General features: G+C 41.4%; 1 protein-coding gene across 11 annotated transcripts in view; it reads right to left on the bottom strand.

Annotated features, from left to right (window-relative positions):
- PCCA (propionyl-CoA carboxylase subunit alpha) overlaps window positions 1–16,852 on the bottom strand; it is a 433,256-nt gene that overhangs the window by 100,492 nt on the left and 315,912 nt on the right. For 9 of the 11 annotated variants that reach the window (XM_054246197.2, XM_035293344.3, XM_002742504.6 and 6 more), the window contains one exon: window positions 7,392–7,490. The exons of the other annotated variants lie outside the window; for them this stretch is intronic. In XM_054246197.2, coding sequence (XP_054102172.2) covers window positions 7,392–7,490 — 99 coding nt within the window. The remainder of the gene's footprint in view (window positions 1–7,391; window positions 7,491–16,852) is intronic. 11 annotated transcript variants of the gene reach the window in all.

Raw genomic sequence — 16,852 nt, 5'->3', positions numbered from 1 at the left:
CCTAAGGCTGTTTCATGACTTTCTAGAACTAAATTGAAAGGAAAATCCTAACTTTCCACACCTGAGTAACAAAAGGACCAGCGGCTACTCCCTTTGCAAATCCCCATCTTTTCTGTGTGGCAGATGAGAAATTGGCTGTCGGCAACAAATCAGAAAATGAGATTCATTGCAGGTCCAGTCTTTGCAGCTTTGTAACTTCACTCCAGCCTCTGAATGGTTCCTGTCTACAATCAATCAGACTCAATCACAGTGACTGACAGCCTTGGTTTTCACAGAAGTGTAACTTTGTAACTTCACCCTAGCCTCCGATTGGCTGCAAAAAGCAACTACTGTTTGCATAGGAGTGCGACCTTTGCAACTTCACTTCAGCCTCTGGTTGGCTGCTTTCTGCAACCAATCAGACTGATTACGGGCTACCACTTCATTTACATGAGGTAAGTAGAAAGTGGTCAGTGGGAAACTTCTAGGGGGTATTTGGACCCAAGAAGATTCTATATCCGGGCCCTTGAGCCACTGCTCAGGCCCACTCCCACACTGTGGAGTGTACTTTCGTTTTCTTTCTCTCTCTCTCTTTTTTTTTTTTGAGACAAGGTTTCATTCTTGTTGCCCAGGCTGGAGTGCAATGGCGTGATCTTGGCTCACTGCAACCTCCGCCTCCTGGGTTCAAGCACTTCTCCTGTCTCAGCCTCCCGAGTAGCTGGGATTACAGGCATGCACCAGCATACCCAGCTAATTTTCTATTTTTAGTAGAGACGGGGTTTCATCATGTTGGCCAGGCTGGTTTTGAACCGGCCTCAGGTGACCCACCTGCCTCAGCCTCCCAAAGTGCTGGGATTACAGGCATAAGCCATCACACCTGGCCGCCTCTATTTTTGTTTTCAATAAATCCCTGCTTTTGTTCTGTTGTTGCTTCATTCTTTGTTTTGCTGGGCGATTTGTCCAGTTCTTTGTTCAAAATGCCAAGAACCTGGATAACTTGCAGTCACGGCCCTCTACCAGTGACAGTGTATGCCAAGATACAACCTACTTTTAAAGGAATTAATGGGTAATATTAAGCTCCTGAAGTTTAGCAATGAAAACCAGGAACCTGAATAAACATGATCGGACTGGATGAATCAGGAACTAACTCCTGAGGCAAAGGTAAGTTACCTTCCCAACTACTTACTCATCTAATCAGATAAAGAAGTTAAATGCTCCTTGATATGGTTTGGATGTGTGTCCCCTCGAAATCTCTCACCTCGTGGGAGGTGTTTGGGTCTTGGAGGTAGATCCTGATTGTTTAAAAGGGTGAGCCTCCTCCTCCTCCTCTCTCTCTTTCTCTCTCATTCCTGCTCTTGCCGTGTGATGCTCCTCCTCCCACTTTGCCCCAAGCATGACTGAAAGCTCCCTAAGGCCTCCCTCCCCAGAAGCCGAGCAGATGCTGGCACCAAACTTCCTGTACAGCTGGCAGAACCAAGAGCCATTTAAACCCATTTTCTTTATAAATTATGCAATCTTAGGTTTTTCCTTATAGCAATACAAGAATAGACTAACACACCACTTTTCGTGGAATCACAGGGGTTCAGCAACAAAACGAAATAGATGCTAAGTACTCACACATCTTTAAGTCAGATGCTGGCCGAGGCTACCTGGTAGAATGTACTAGAAGTGGTGGAACCAGTGCCTGCCCATCTCCCACCTCAAAAGAATAAAAGAGGAAAATTAATTTGAAGAGGTCACAGTCTTAGACTAAGAATTTAAGGCTGAACTCCTTAAGCTATGTGAAAGGGACTTCATGAGAATCACTTATTCATAAGGATTCTTGGTGACAGAGCAAGAAGAGAAGCGTGTATTTTGTTGGTTTGGTGAAGCAAGGACTTATAACTATTTCTTGTGGCCAGATGGATTGTGCAGGAGAAAAGCAGGCTGGGTCATTATGAGGGACCCCACCCAGTGAGAACATCAGCAACACAGTAGTTGCTGGGGAGGCCGAAGGCAACTGGAAAGACAGGAGGTTTTAAGTGTTCTGCAGGTGAGAAGTTCCCCCAAATCCACATGAAAGTATCCCAGAGCTACCTGCCAGCTTTGGACATTTGCCATGCCCCACGAGAATGAATGCCAGGTTGCCTCTGCCCCAGTCAACCTGGTCCTTCCCGCCATGTACCTCTCATCTTTATCCCATGCTGAGAATTCTGAGAAACCCAATATAGCAGCTCTGAAGTAGGAGCAGGTATTGTTGGGGTTCAAAAAATGATACCCCAAAGTGAGGGCCTCAGGGGCAACCTCAGAACTAAGATCTCTCTAACCTTCTGCCCTCCTGTCTCTCACCCCTCATTCTCTCCTGAGATGACTCATAGACATCAGAATTCCTCTCCCACAAAGCCAGCTATGAAACTAGAAATAAGACTCTAACCCTTCCCTGCCTTTCTAAGAGCTGGCCATAAAGAAATTCTCTGGCCTACCCTTCTCTCCAACAGTAGGTCATAAGACTGTCATCCCAGATGGGTCTTGTTCCACACTTGAAGAGAGGGTAGGAAGATCTGAACAGCAGCCTTGCTGGGTTCCTTTCAGCCTACTAGCATTTGCTCATGTTCCTTGTCCAATCAGTTTTACACTGCTGCCCGTTCTTCCTTAAACCTAAGCATTAAAATGGACAGCTTTCCTTGTATCTTTGGATCTTTGTTGTGAAGTCTCTCATGTCACATACAACTTTGATTAAATAAATCAGTTATGCTTTTCTCATGTTAACCTGTCTTTTGTTACAGGAGTGTCTGCCATTGACACTCTTATGATGGGAAGGAGCAGGATAAGACTCTTTTGCCCCTAAAATATAAAGCAAGCAAGAAGGAAGCAACATTCTCCTCTGCCCTAGTAAAGGTCTCTCAGTGTGAGGTCACACTGAGTTTAGAGAGGAGAGGTTTCACCAGTTTTGATATTACAATGAACTAGACTTTGAAACACACCCTCATCTCCCAAATATAATATGGCTTGTTTATTGCCTGGTAGCAACATTACAGACTGTTAGAATGGTATGTGGTTTTATATATGGGAAGGAAAGAAGTTGAGAGTTTAAAAAAAACAGCTCTAAGAAACTTGCTTCTACTTGGACAGAGAAAGTACCACTTATCCAGTGAACTGGTTACAGAGTAACACCAACATAGGAATGACACATCCTGGGAAGTATTAGGAATGCTTCTTCTTCAATTACTGTCTAGCTAAATCCTGCTCCACAATGAGATACCACTTAACACCTATTAGGATGACTACTATTAAAAACAAAACAAAACAAAACAGAAAATATTAAGTGTTAGCAAAGATGGCACAAAATTGAAATGATTGTGCACTGCTAATGGGAACATAAAATGGTGCAGCAACTATGGAGGTTCCACAAAGAATTAAACAAGTAATTACCACATGATCGAGCAATTCCACTTCTGGGTTATATACCCAAAAGAACAGGGTACTCAGATATTTGTACATCCATGCTCATGGTGGCCTGACTCACAGTAGCCAAAAGGTAGGAACAACCAACATGCCTACTGACAGATGAATGGATAAACAACATGTAGTATGTTCACACAATGGAATATTATTCAGCCATAAAAAGGAAAGACATCTTGACACATGCCATAACCTGGATGAACCTTGAAGACAGTGTGCTAAGTGAAATAAGCCAGTCACAAAAGACAAATGCTGTATGCTTTTGTTTACTGGGGTACCCATCCCCACAGCAGTCAAATTCATAGAAACAGAATGTAGAATGTTGGTTGCCAGGGGCTGAGGGAGGAGGGTGGAGAATTAAATGTTTCATGAGTACAGAGTTTCAGTTTTGGAAGATGAAAAAGTTCTAGAGACGGATACTGGTGATAGTTGCACGACAATATGAATGTACCTAATGCCACCGATACACCTAAAATTATTAAAATGGTAAATGTTATGCTATTATTTTACCACAATTAAAGAAAAATCTGCTAAGGGTACAAAATAATGTTAGAGAAAGAAAAAACTAACAAAAACCCAGGGAATTTAATCTCAGATGAGCAAAGAACTGAATTTCTATCTTTTTTTAACCTGTCTTTATAGATCAGTAGATGGGTGGTTCACTTTCAAAAACTTGCCTTGAGGTGATAACCACCTAAGAATGACAGTCAAGGATAGAGGGGAAAAAACCGAACACTCATATTGAAAACACAAAAAGACAAATGGTCAAGGCAGGAGCCCAGTTGTTTGTTGCAGATAGATTTTTGTAATCCGCATGGTATCCATTCTAAAAACAATTCTGCTGGCATAACTGGTTATCCGTATTATTATTTTTTTTGAGACAGAGTTTTGCTCTTGCTGCCCAGGCTGGAGTGCAATGGCACCATCTCCACTCACCACAACCTCCACCTCCCAGGTTCAAGTGATTCTCCTGCCTCAGCCTCCCCAGTAGCTGGATTATAGGCATGTGCCACCACATCTGACTAATTTTTTTGTTTTACTAGAGATGGGGGTTTCTCCATGTTGGTCAGACTGGTCTCGAACTCCTGACCTCAGGTGATCTGCCCACCTCCCAAAGTACCGGGATTACAGGTGTGAGCCACCATGCCCAGCCTGGTTATCTGTATTTTATTATTTATTTTTGAGATGGGGTCTTGCTCTGTCACCCAGGCTGGAGTGCACTGGCCGAGCCTCTTGTGCAGCAGGAATTATAGGCATGTGCCACCACACCTGGTTAACATTTTATATTTTCATAGAGACAGGGTTTCACCATGTTGGCCAGGCTAGTCTGGTCTCGAACTCCTGACCTGAGGTGATACACCTGCCTCAGCCTCCCAAAGTTCTGGGATTATAGGCTTTAGCCACCAAACCTGGCCTGGTATCTGTATTTTAAAGGTAAAATGACTCACACCATGTACAAAAGTCAACCCCATGAGGATTAGGACTTAACTTTGAAAAGTGTAATTTAAAAAGGTTTAAAAGAAAATCTAGGCATCTTTGTGAGCTTAGGAGTAGAAGAGGATTATCTACACAAATGCAAAACACACAAACCATAAAGGAAAATACTGAAAATTCTGACATTAAATCTTACCTTAAAACTTCACTTGGATAACTTAAAACTATAAAAACACAAGCTACAAACTGGGAGAAGTTATTTGTCAACACATATGACAAAGGATTAGGATCCACAACATATGAAGAACCTTTATGAGTCAACTATTATGAGTATACATTAAAACCAGGATGAGATGCCATTTAAACCCACCGGTCAGGAAAAACCTAAGTAGTCTGGGAATGCCAAGGGTTCACCAGGATGTGGAAAAAAATGTCAAGGACACCGGTTCTTTGGTTCAAATTCTGGCACTTTCATTTACTACTAGATTGGCAAGCAATTTAGCCTCCACAAACCTCTGTTTTCCTAAATACAAAATGAGAGATAACACTAGTACATACTTTATTGGGTTGCTGGGGCATTACGCAAATTCATACATACAAAGTCCTCAGAACAGTCAGTGCTGGGCATAGTAAGTACAGAATAAGTTTAGCTCATCGTTCCCATTATGACTATCATCTTCACTACTGGTGGGCACGTAAACTGGTACAGCCACACAGGAAAACCCATCTGGCCTTGCCCTGCAGAATGGAGAAAGCACCAGCCCCACAGCATGGCTGTTCTACCGCACATGCCCTGCAGAATCTCCTCTGTCAAGAGGAAACAGGAAGTAGCATGTTCATATAAGCATCACTGTGACAACAAAGTCAGGAAAATAACACAAATGTCTATTTAGAGGAGAATAAATAAATTGTGGTATATTAATATGATGTATGGAAGTAAATAAACTGCAGCTACAGGCAGCAACATGGGCTAGACTCACAAACGTCAGGCTGGCGTTTAATCAAGGAGGAGTGATATCAATAGCATTGCTAATTTTTTTTGTTTTTTTTTTTTTGAGACAGAGTTTCACTGTTGTTGCCCAGATTGGAGGGCAACGGCACGATCTCAGCTCACTGCAACCTCCACCTGCCAGGTTCAAGTGATTCTCCTGCCTCAGCCTCCCGAGCAGCTAGATTACAGGCATACACCACCACACCCAGCTAATTCTATATTTTTAATAAAGATTAGTTTTCACCATGTTGGCCAGGGTAGTCTCCAACTCCTGACCTCAGGTGATCTGCCCACCTCAGCCTCCCAAAGTGCTGGGATTACAGGCATAAGCCACCACGCCACCACACCCGGTTACCACAGTTTTTAAAGACATAATAATGCAAATCTAAGTAATGTGAAACTATATAGTGATATTCTTTCAAGGGTCTTAAAATATTCCACTTCATAATTTTTATTGATATAATTATGAAGTTATAAATATGAGAAAAGACAAGAGTTAGAAAATGAAAAACATGAGAAAAAATATACACAGACAAGTCACAAAACCAAAGTCAAAATATAAGGTTCATTACCAAGAGTTCAAGGTTGCTCAAAACCACAGAGATAATATATTAATTGAAACTAACTTAGAAATCAGTTCAGTCATCAAATATTTTCTGTGGGTTCTGAAATCCTCTGCCCCAGCCTCTCATAGAGATAGGTAAGAATAAGGTATGGAGTAAGTAGTCTTAATCTGTGATTATCCCAGTTTCTCAAGGTTTTTAAAATCAGTTTCTTGTGTAAAATCAAGTTAAGATAATTTTCATTAAAAAAAAAAAAGAATGAGCATTTCATGCTATGCGTTGGGTCGGGGGGGTCGATTTTTATTATCCTGTGATAGCCACATGTTCCACGATTTTCTTTTCCTAAAACTCTAAACCTCAAATATGAGGCAAGATAAACAATTTTGGCAGATTCTCTTTTCATAACTTTCTACTTTAAAATGGAAGTCACAGATTACAAAAATCATTCTATAATCTCCGGGTTTCAAGGCATCTCCTCAAGGCAAGACATTTTATATTGAGGTGAAAAGAAGGGTCAATAAATTAAGATTACTAAAATTTTAAAGGACATAAGTGAGCTGTGGAAAGTCACCTGAATAATACGTGTTCTGCTAGCCTAACACTACGTAATTTCAACCGAACAGAAAAGAAAGGTAACAAAGTCAGTTGTATTTTTCAACTAAAAACCCACAGAAGAGGAAAAAAAAAAAACAACCAATAGCTAATCTTCTAGTATTTTTAGAAAAGCATGCAGAATTCCTTGTCTTCCACAAAGTACAATACACAAACCTTCTTGGATTGTCTGAAAAAAGAAAACATTAATTGCTCAGCTTAACACTTAAGATCCTCTAAAATAAGAAATGAAAAAGTTTTCGACTATAAAAAGTATAAGGTGAATAAAATACAGCTTTTTCCCGCCTATAGCTATAAGTATTAGCCACACAGGTGCTGACAAGGATTCTGGACTCGAGGAGGCCTTCTAAGGAAATCCTCGCAACACTCACTTGGACGGTCCTCTGAGTGCCATCAACGCTGACAGACAATAGGGGCGAAGCCAGGTTCCACGTGCTGGTCACATTCAGTTTCGACCCATCAACTTCCACCTGTTGTGACACCAAATAAGACCGTTACTATGAAGAAAGACAGAAAACTGATCTCAAGTTCATTGCTGCATACAAAGCAGCAGCCATTTTAAACAGATGGCGCCCAAACAACCTGTCATGTTTACTGCTCCAGCCATGAAAGACAGGGTCCAACAACAGCGTCTTCCCAGCCATCTCCGGGGAGAGGTGAAGGACCTGTGAACAGCTGCCTCTGGGTACTGAGGCTTCAAGTGATTTCCGTAAGTAACAAACAGCCTTCTAACTCGAAACCTATCTGGACATGCTACATTTACTGCAATTAGACAAGTAATGCATATAAATTCCAGTGACATTTTGCAACCCACACAACAGGGCTTGCATATAATATCCTCTCCAAGGACCAAGGAAGAACTTTTTCTGTGTTCATTTTAATGAAGGACTATGCACTGTTATCTTAATTAAACAGAAGCTTTAATTAGACAAAATTCTTTGGTGTTGAATATCAAAAGTCCATTCAAACTTTGCAAAGTTCTGTCATATTTCTGTCAATCATAAATGACTAATTTCATCAAGTCATCCTTCATGAATATGCAAAGAAAGACCCATAATCTTTCAAAACAGGGACAGTCATAAAAGAAAAAAATAATTTCCAAATAAATATAAAAGGAATGGAAGTATTAAAATCATAGCTAATTTAAAATGAAAGTACCACTGGTTTTCTTCCTTTCACTCACTGATGCTTATTCCCTAACTCTTTAATGTGAGAGGCTTACAGATGACAGTATGATTACACAGTAGACAACCTAACAAGGGGATACTTAAGCTTGCTCAAGTTTCCAAATAAACCTGCAGCAGAACCATAATATATGATCCCTAACAATTCCCCCACTATCACTTATTTCCCTTAAAAGACACTCACTCATTAAAATCAGGTATCAGAGACCTCACTCTTTCCTCTTCTGCTGGACACTTGGGGACAGGTTGGCAGTGGACAAAGATTGCTGAAAATATTCTGACAACTATCAGGTGCCCTAAAAATATCCAGGTGAGAGATCTGCTTCTGGGATACAGTGTAGGGGAGGCTGCAGGCTTGCAGTGAAGCCCAGGGCTCAGTCTCACGGCATTCTGAATACTGCGTGGCAGCAACATCAGTGCGTGGCTGGAGGGAGGGGCTGGGCAAATAGTCGAAGTATTTAATAGTAGGAATCCAGACGTTCTCACCAGTGAAGGTCTGGATTAGGATGAAGACCACACAGTATGGGGAACTCCATGAGGACTGCAGGCAAATATAGTTGTCCCTTGGAATCCATGGGAGACACGTTCCAGGAGCACCACCCCTGTCCCGCCCCACCCCACAGATGCCGAAGTTCGTGGATGCTCAAGTCTCTGATATAAAATGGTGTAGTGTTTGCATCTAAGAATGTGTACATGTTCTTCCATATACTTTGAATCATCTCGAGATTACCTACAATGGCTTTGTATTTATAATATCTAATACAATGTAAATGCTTCTAAATAGTTGTTATCATCTATTGTTTAGGGAATAAAGACGGGGGAAAAAAGACTACCTATTCAGTACAGATGCAAATCTTTTTCTTCTCCCCCAATATCTGCAGTTGGTTGGATCCATAGATGTGGAGCACACGGATACAAAGGGCCGACGTTAGTAGGACTAAGGACAGACAGCAGAAGCCTCCTCAAGGCCTTCAAAGCCCAAACAGCAAGACTCGTTACTCAGTGGCTGCCAACACAGGCCCTTGTAGCAAAGTCTTACGAAGATAGCGTGTAAGTGAGCCTTCTCCCCGTGATGGCAGATCTGACCATCATTCCCAAAGGCCCCTCTCACTGTTCCCAGACCTCACCTCCACAGAAGCTGGGGATAGAAGAAAGCTGAAACACTACATTACCCCAAAGAGACTGTTTAAACAACAGAGGCCAAGATCCTGTTTACTCACAAATGTTTCTTCCCACTGTCTGCTACTAAAGGTAGAGGGTCTCTGATGAAGACTATAGGTGACAAAAAATATGCTGCATTTCATCATATACACAATGAGTCATGAGTACAAACTTGCAACTTCATTCACTACATACCTGAAGCAAGGAAGCTATCATGACTCCAAATCATCAACTGAAACCTATATGTCAATACTAAGTGAATGTGCAGAAAGGGAATGTGCGGAAAGCCAGCACAAGCCTGCTCAGGCTTCCAGCAATACACAGATACATAGTTCTGAATAAGAGATATAGTGATTCTGGCTGGGTGAGGTGGCTCATGCCTGTAATCCCAGCACTTTGGGAGGCCGAGGCGGGTAGATCACCTGAGGTCAGGAGTTTGAGACCAGCCTGGCCAACATGGTGAAATGCTGTTTCTACTAAAAATACAAAAATTAGCCAGGTGTGCTGATGGGCACCTGTAATCCCAGCTACTTGGGAGGCTGAGGCAGAGAATCGCTAGAACTCAGGAGGCAGAGGTTGCAGTGAGCCGAGATCGTGCCAGTGCACTAGGCGACAGTGAGACTTTGTCTAAAAAAAAGAAGAAAAAAAAAAGAGATACAGTGATTCTGCTGATGTTAGCAGCCAAGGAGGGAATCCAGATGGAGTATAGGCCATAGGAGAAGTAGAGAATGTCTCTTTGAACCACAGGTTAACACCAGAGAGAGGCGGGGCTGGCCGAACCAAAGAATCCTTGTTACTAGGGTCCACTGTGTAACCGCAACTCCTCAGCCACGGTGACCAAAGGGGCAGATGTAGAGTGAAGGTAGCATTTCGTGATAGATTCTGAGATGAAGAACCAGCCCACCCTTTCAAACTAAAGAACAGATTTGGTGAGAAATGACAAAGTAACATGTACTAAAAAAGGCTGCAGCCTGCTTCACCCACCCTCCTACCCTATTTAAACATAAACAACACTCAGAAAACAACCAATACTGGATCTTTGCATGCAATTTAGGGGGAAAAAAAAAAACTCGGAAAGAGAAAAAGGTAAATTAAGAGCATATAACACAAGAACTACTCAAAGAAACACAGGAAAAGTTCAGATAAATAGTTCTCCAAAATCTCAAAGGCAACCATAGGAAACGTGACCTCTCTTTAAAAAAAAGAACTCAAAGAAGAAAAACAAAGGTTCAAAGAAGAGATTGTACAACAACAGAAGGAAATGAAAGTCAAGCTGATAGAACTCAGAAAAAAAAATGGAGAGAAAAATAACATTATTGAGATAAAAGCCACATTAAGAAACAACCAAAAATAGAATCAATGTAACTAAAAAGAAAGATAAGGACCGGAGAAATCAACTAAAATGAAATAGAGCAGACCAACAATATAAAACGATATACTGAGAAGACAACAGATATGGATGAGGAACAGGGGGTAGAAAGAATCTGTAACTGTCAAAAGAGGCTCACAAAGCAAAAAGAATACATGTACCTTCAAAGATATAGAATAGGATAAAACTTGTCAAAATAAATAGAAGCTGGAATTTGTGGATTGCTGATGTTTATGGAACTTTAACCTAAAGAAAGAATTATGGCCAGGCATGGTGGCTCACACCTGTAAGTCACCACTTTGGGAGGCCCAGGCAGGAGGATCGCTTGAAGCCAAGAGTTTGAAACCAGCCTGGGCAACAAAGTGAGACCCCGACTCTAATAAAAAAAAAATTTGTTTTAATTAGCCAGGCATGATGGCCACTGCCTGTAGGCCCAGCTACTCAGGAGTCTAAGGCAGGGGAGATTGCTTGAGCTCAGACGTTCCAAGCTGCAGTGAGCCATGATCTTGACACTGCACTCCAGGCTGGATGACAGAGCAAAACTCTGTCTCGAAAATAGAAAAAAAGGAGAAAAAAAGAAAAGGAAAAAAAAAAGAAAGTATGGAGGTATTTTGTTAGAAATAAGAAATCATGTACCAGAAAGGAAAAAACTCTGGTCAGCCTAATTCTCGAAAGCAACACACATACAGAAGACCCACACAGCAATATGGTCTAAGTACTAAAAATGAGAAATGTCCCCCAATTTTATATCCAGCAAAGGTTTCCTTAAAATATATCAAATAAATATATATTCTGTAGCATGTAAGAACTTAGTGCCCTTCTTTTAGAAAAATGACTCATCTCTATACATAGTGATTTGAAATCATTTTCAAGAAAATATAGAATAATGTATCCAGTAAGCTATAATTTTTTAAGAAAAAATAACTATACATGTGTGTTTTTAAGTGTGAAGAATATCTCTAAACAAATGCTTAAGAGGAACAGAGTAGTTGAGGAAAGGGATGAAAGGGAGGCTTGTTTTTCACCATTAATCTATTTGGACTTTCTGAATTTTGTACCGTATATACATACAGTACATTAACTTTTTTTTCAAGTGGAGTGACGTGTGCTCATTTTCTCTGTTATTATCATATGCAATCAACAGTGACTTCAGACCTTTCACTAGTAGGCACACAATAAATAATAGCTGTTTTTTAAAAGTGCATTTTAGTTAACAGGTGGATACTAATTTCCATCTCTCTGGTTGCAGATTTAGACTTCAGCTACAACACCAAATTTTACCATGTGTTTCAGATCATCTCTCTTCCTCATCTGAAAAAGAGAGACCTGAACTAATATCTCTGCTATATCTAAAATTCTGTGGTTACAAAGCCCTTTTGTTTCTGATGTATTTAGATGGTTAATTTCTTTGTGTTTTTTTGAGACAGGATCTCACTCTGTCACCCAGGCTGGAGTGCAGCGGCATGATCACAGCTCACTGAGCCTTGACCTCCCAGGCTCAAGTGATCCTCCTACCTCAGCCTCCCATGTAGCTGGGACTATAGGCATGAGCTACCACCTCCAGATATTTTTTAAATTTATTTTTATTTATTTATTTTTTTTGTAGAGACAGGTTCTCACTGTGTGCCAGGGCTGGTCTCGAACTCCCAGGCTCAAGCAATCCTCCCCACTTGGGCTCCCAAAGTGCTGGGATTACAGGCATGAGCCACCATATCCGGCCTTAGTTAATTTCTAATATGGCTATTTCCAATATTATAAAGTGAGTATTTTCCTCACATACCTCTGTTTGAGGTGAGAACTTTTTAAGATTTTTCCTTTGACAATAAAAGCTAACAAATTAAGTCAAATTCACTGTGGGGATAAAAAGAAAAAGAGACCAAAAGTGAAGTGACAAATGACATCCTGGGGCACAAGTAAAATCTGCCCCTTTCAAGGCAGACAATATTATCAAAATGTCTTAGCACTGTGAAAACACTGCATTATTTTAAATTATGCAAAAACTCTGTATTTCATAAACTATCCAAAGATACAATGCTAGAGGTATTTCGCAGCAACGCTAACCTAAACAAAGATTTTATAATTTGTCCTTTTTTTTTTTTTAATAATAGAGATGGGGTGTCACCCTGTTGGCCAGACTGGTCTCAAACTCCTGACCTCAGGTGATCCACCCATCTCGGCCTCCCAAAGTGCTGGTATTACAGGCATGAGCCACCGCGCCCAGCCTATAATTTGTCCCTGTATCGACCAAGGACTCAAGTGCACCAAACTTACATTAATTAGAAGCCTGCCCCCCACTCTCAGCGGATGACTACTTCTCTTCACTGGAATCGGAGCCATAGACCCAAGTCCTCTTGTTTTCTTGCCTCATCAGCCGCAGTCCTTCCTTTGCTCATGACTCATGCCCTCTCTGCTTCTCAGTTAATCCTTTTAACTTCACTGTTCTCCATCTTTCGGTCTCCACTGGCACCTCGCCTCTGCTTTCAAGCACATGCAGAACTCCATAGCTCCCTAACCATGTCTCTTCCTTATTCTGACAGGTTCTAAAACCAGTTCTCTGCAGCTATTTTCTTACTGTACTTACTGTTCTTACTTTCCCCATAACCTTCTATAATCTGGCTACTAAAACTGTATTGTGAAATGTCACAAATCTTCCACAATTTGCTTTCTTTTTTTGAGATAGAATCCTGCTGTCGCCCAGGCAGGAGTACAACAGTGCAATCTTGGCTCACTGAGGTTCAAGCAATTCTCCTGCCTCATCCTCCCGAGTAGCTGGGACTACAAGCGTGTGCCATCACACTTGGCTAATTTTTGTATTTTTAGTAGAGATGGGGTTTCACCATGTTGGCCAGGCTGGTCTTGAATTCCTGACCTCAGGTGATCCACCATCCTTGGCCTCCCAGAGTGCTGGGATTACAGGCATGAGTGGCTACGCCCAGCCAATTTCTATAGTCTCCTCTGAATTCTCATTATTCTTTACTTGTGAGCAGGAAGAAGGGCCTCTGTGAGGAGTGATCTTTGAGTGAAGATTGGAAAGGTTAGTAGGAATTAGTTAAGTGTGCTAGTGGTGGGTGTATGTGGGAATATTCTAGAAAGATTTTTTTTTTTTTTGTAGTGGAGTCTCGCTCTGTCGCCCAGGCTAGAGTAAAACAGCATAATCTCGGATCACTGCAACCTTTGCCTCCCAGGTTCCAGCGATTCTCCTACCTCAGTCTCCCGAGTAGCTGGGATTACAGGTACCCGCTACTACCATGCATGACTACTTTTTTGTATTTTTAGTAGAGATGGGATTTCACCATGTTGGCCAGGCTAGGCTTGAACTCCTGACCTCAGGTAATCTGCCTGCCTTGGCCTCCCAAAGTGCTGGGATTACAGGCATGAGCCATACTGTCAATTTTTGAAAGATCATTCTGGCTATAGCTTGGACAATGAATTAGATGAACCAAAACTAAAAGTCATGGTGTTCAGATTTAGAGCCCTGGTGCTGTAGAGAAATGGGACATCCAGAAGTAGTGTCAGCTGGGGCAGGAATGTGGGACATGTGAATACAGTAGTAAAGACAGGAAGGAGTCACTTAGGAAAAAGGAGAAGTTATCAGAGAAACTGCAACCCTGCTACCCAGTGTAGGATGCTCAGCTGTCCCTGGCCAGCAGACGCGTGTAACAATGGGACTGTGCCCTTGGTATGTGATGCTCATCAGCAATGCTCAGGTGCTTAGATGCAGGCATAGAGAAAGCAGAGGCAGAGTTCCTCTAAGTTGGAGACTAATGGAAGAATGAAGGAGTGAGCAGTTAAGGGTATTGATGAGTGAGTGACTATAATGCCAGGGCAGGGAATCTAAACTGGATAAAGGATGTAAAAACAGGAGTGGTGTCTGCGCATGGAGAGAAAATATAAGGACTAATGATCATATAGAGAGAGACAGAACATTAATTGACTGCTGGTCTTCACATGCAGGGAGAGGGATACAGGGAAGGGGCCTTGAAGATTGCCAAGAGGAAGATGAGGTAGTGAAGACTGATGATGTGATCTGGAAAAAGAAACATTTACAGGAAAGAGTGGAACAGTCGTCCTGAATGACACGAGGAGGAAAACAATCCTACTTCCTGTCTTGGAGGTGCACGTGGTATGAGAACAAAACTACCCTAAGGTTTCAATTAGGGTAATTGGTGGAACATTCCAGAAAATGCTCATACAAGGGAGTCTGTTGGTGGCAATACAGAGGGCACAGTGGAAGGGGCTGGGAGGCAGTGGAGAGATGACAGAGAAGAGTAGAGGACATAGAATTAGAAATAATGGAGGCTGGAGAGGCTCTCAAATACCACGACCTCTCTCCATCTCCACCGCTAACACCTTAGCCCAAACCCCAGCCACTGTGTCTCTCAGGCGGACTGCCACGATACTCTGGCCTCCCCTCATGCATCTTCCATATCTCCAACTGGTTCTCTCCACTACAGCCCGAATAATCTTTGTAAAGATGAAAGCAATCATTCACTAAAACAGAGATAAAGAAGAAATAAACACATGGAAGTGCCACCTGTTTTTGAAAAGTGTAAACTCCAAAAAAGATATGGGGCGTGCCGTGTTTGGTATAAAAACCTCATATGTCTCACCATTCCACCACCATTTAAAGTCTAAGTGCTAATTTAAAGTATAGGCACTATAAATCTGAATTAACCAGGACAAGGCTTTGGTGGGTAAAATTCATGAAATTCATCTCAACATACTCTATTTTCCGAAAACCTTCCCCAGCTTAACCAAAGAGATCAATTTGCTTGAAAATTATTTATGATAAAAATATACATATGATTATAAAAAAAGAATATACATGATACTTAAAACAAGTTCAAAAACATTTGCTAGTGCAGTGGCTCATGCCTGTAATCCCAACAATTTGGGAGGCCAAGGCAGGTGGATCACTTGAGGTTAGGAGTTCAAGACTAGCCTGGCCAACATGGTGAAAGCCTGTCTCTACTAAAAATACAAAATCAGCCGAGTGTGGTGGCGGGCACCTGTAATCCCAGCTACTCGGGAGGCTGAGACAGAAGAATTGCTTGAACCTGGGAGGCAGAGGTTGCAGTAAGCGGAGATCACACCACTGCACTCCAGCCTGGGCGACAGAGCAAGACTCTGTCTCAAAAACGAAAACAAACAAACATAATTTATGTACTATTTCAAGAAGGCATCTCCTCACATGTCAAATCCGCCTTTCATTCTGGATTCCATTAAAAGCCTTTAACTGCATTTGTGGTACAAATAACGCTGAAGTGGAACGTTTTCCATGAGTTGTTTGGAACATCTGATTTTCCTATCTACGTCAGCACAGGGAAAAAGAAAGTACACACCCAAAACTAATTTGACATTGGAGAGATATTACTGACATCCTTTACAATTAAAAAACAAAAAAGAAACACTTCCTCAGAGATACCTCATGACATAGTTAAAATATTACAGCTTCTATTACAGCAAGCACCTGCTAAACATTTAATTTTATTCAATGTTAGAAATGTAAAACTTACAAAACAAAGTATTTGCCAAAAAAGCATTTCCAAAAATAATAAGACTTTAGGAAGACAGAGGCTGTAAAAAGTGTTTTTGATTCACCACCTAAGTCATCTTTTTTGTTATACACAAATTCTGAGTTCTTTCTTTGTTATCAAATGTTAAAGAGATTAGCTTTGTGCAGTGAAAATATAAACTAAAAACCCAGGTATTCCGCTATTTTTTAAAAAGACTTTGATCATATATTATGCTTCTACATCTGCAAATGATATAAAGGATAAAAAGCTGATTTGTTGATCAAGTTATAACTGATTCTCAGAGAGGAATAACTAGTTCCTGCTCCTTTGAGAGGCCTTCACAGTGTATCTTGAAAGCGAATGTACTGCACAAAACGTGGAAAAAGATCTTTACGTTTCTGATTGTTTTGTTTCAGAGACAGGGTCTCACTCTGTCACCCAGGCTGGAAAGCAGTGGTGGGATCGTAGCTCACTGCAGCCTCAACGCCCTGGGTTCAAGCACTTTGCCCACCTCAGCTGCTGGGATTACAGATGTCTGCCGCCATGCCTAATTTTTTTTTTTTGTAGAGGTGCGGTGTCACTACGTGCCCAGGTTGGCCTCG

Source organism: Callithrix jacchus, chromosome 1 (assembly GCF_049354715.1).
Source record: "Callithrix jacchus isolate 240 chromosome 1, calJac240_pri, whole genome shotgun sequence".
Lineage (NCBI taxonomy): Eukaryota > Metazoa > Chordata > Mammalia > Primates > Cebidae > Callithrix > Callithrix jacchus.
Note: the sequence above shows the minus strand (reverse complement) of the source record. Positions and strands in the feature narration are given on the sequence as shown.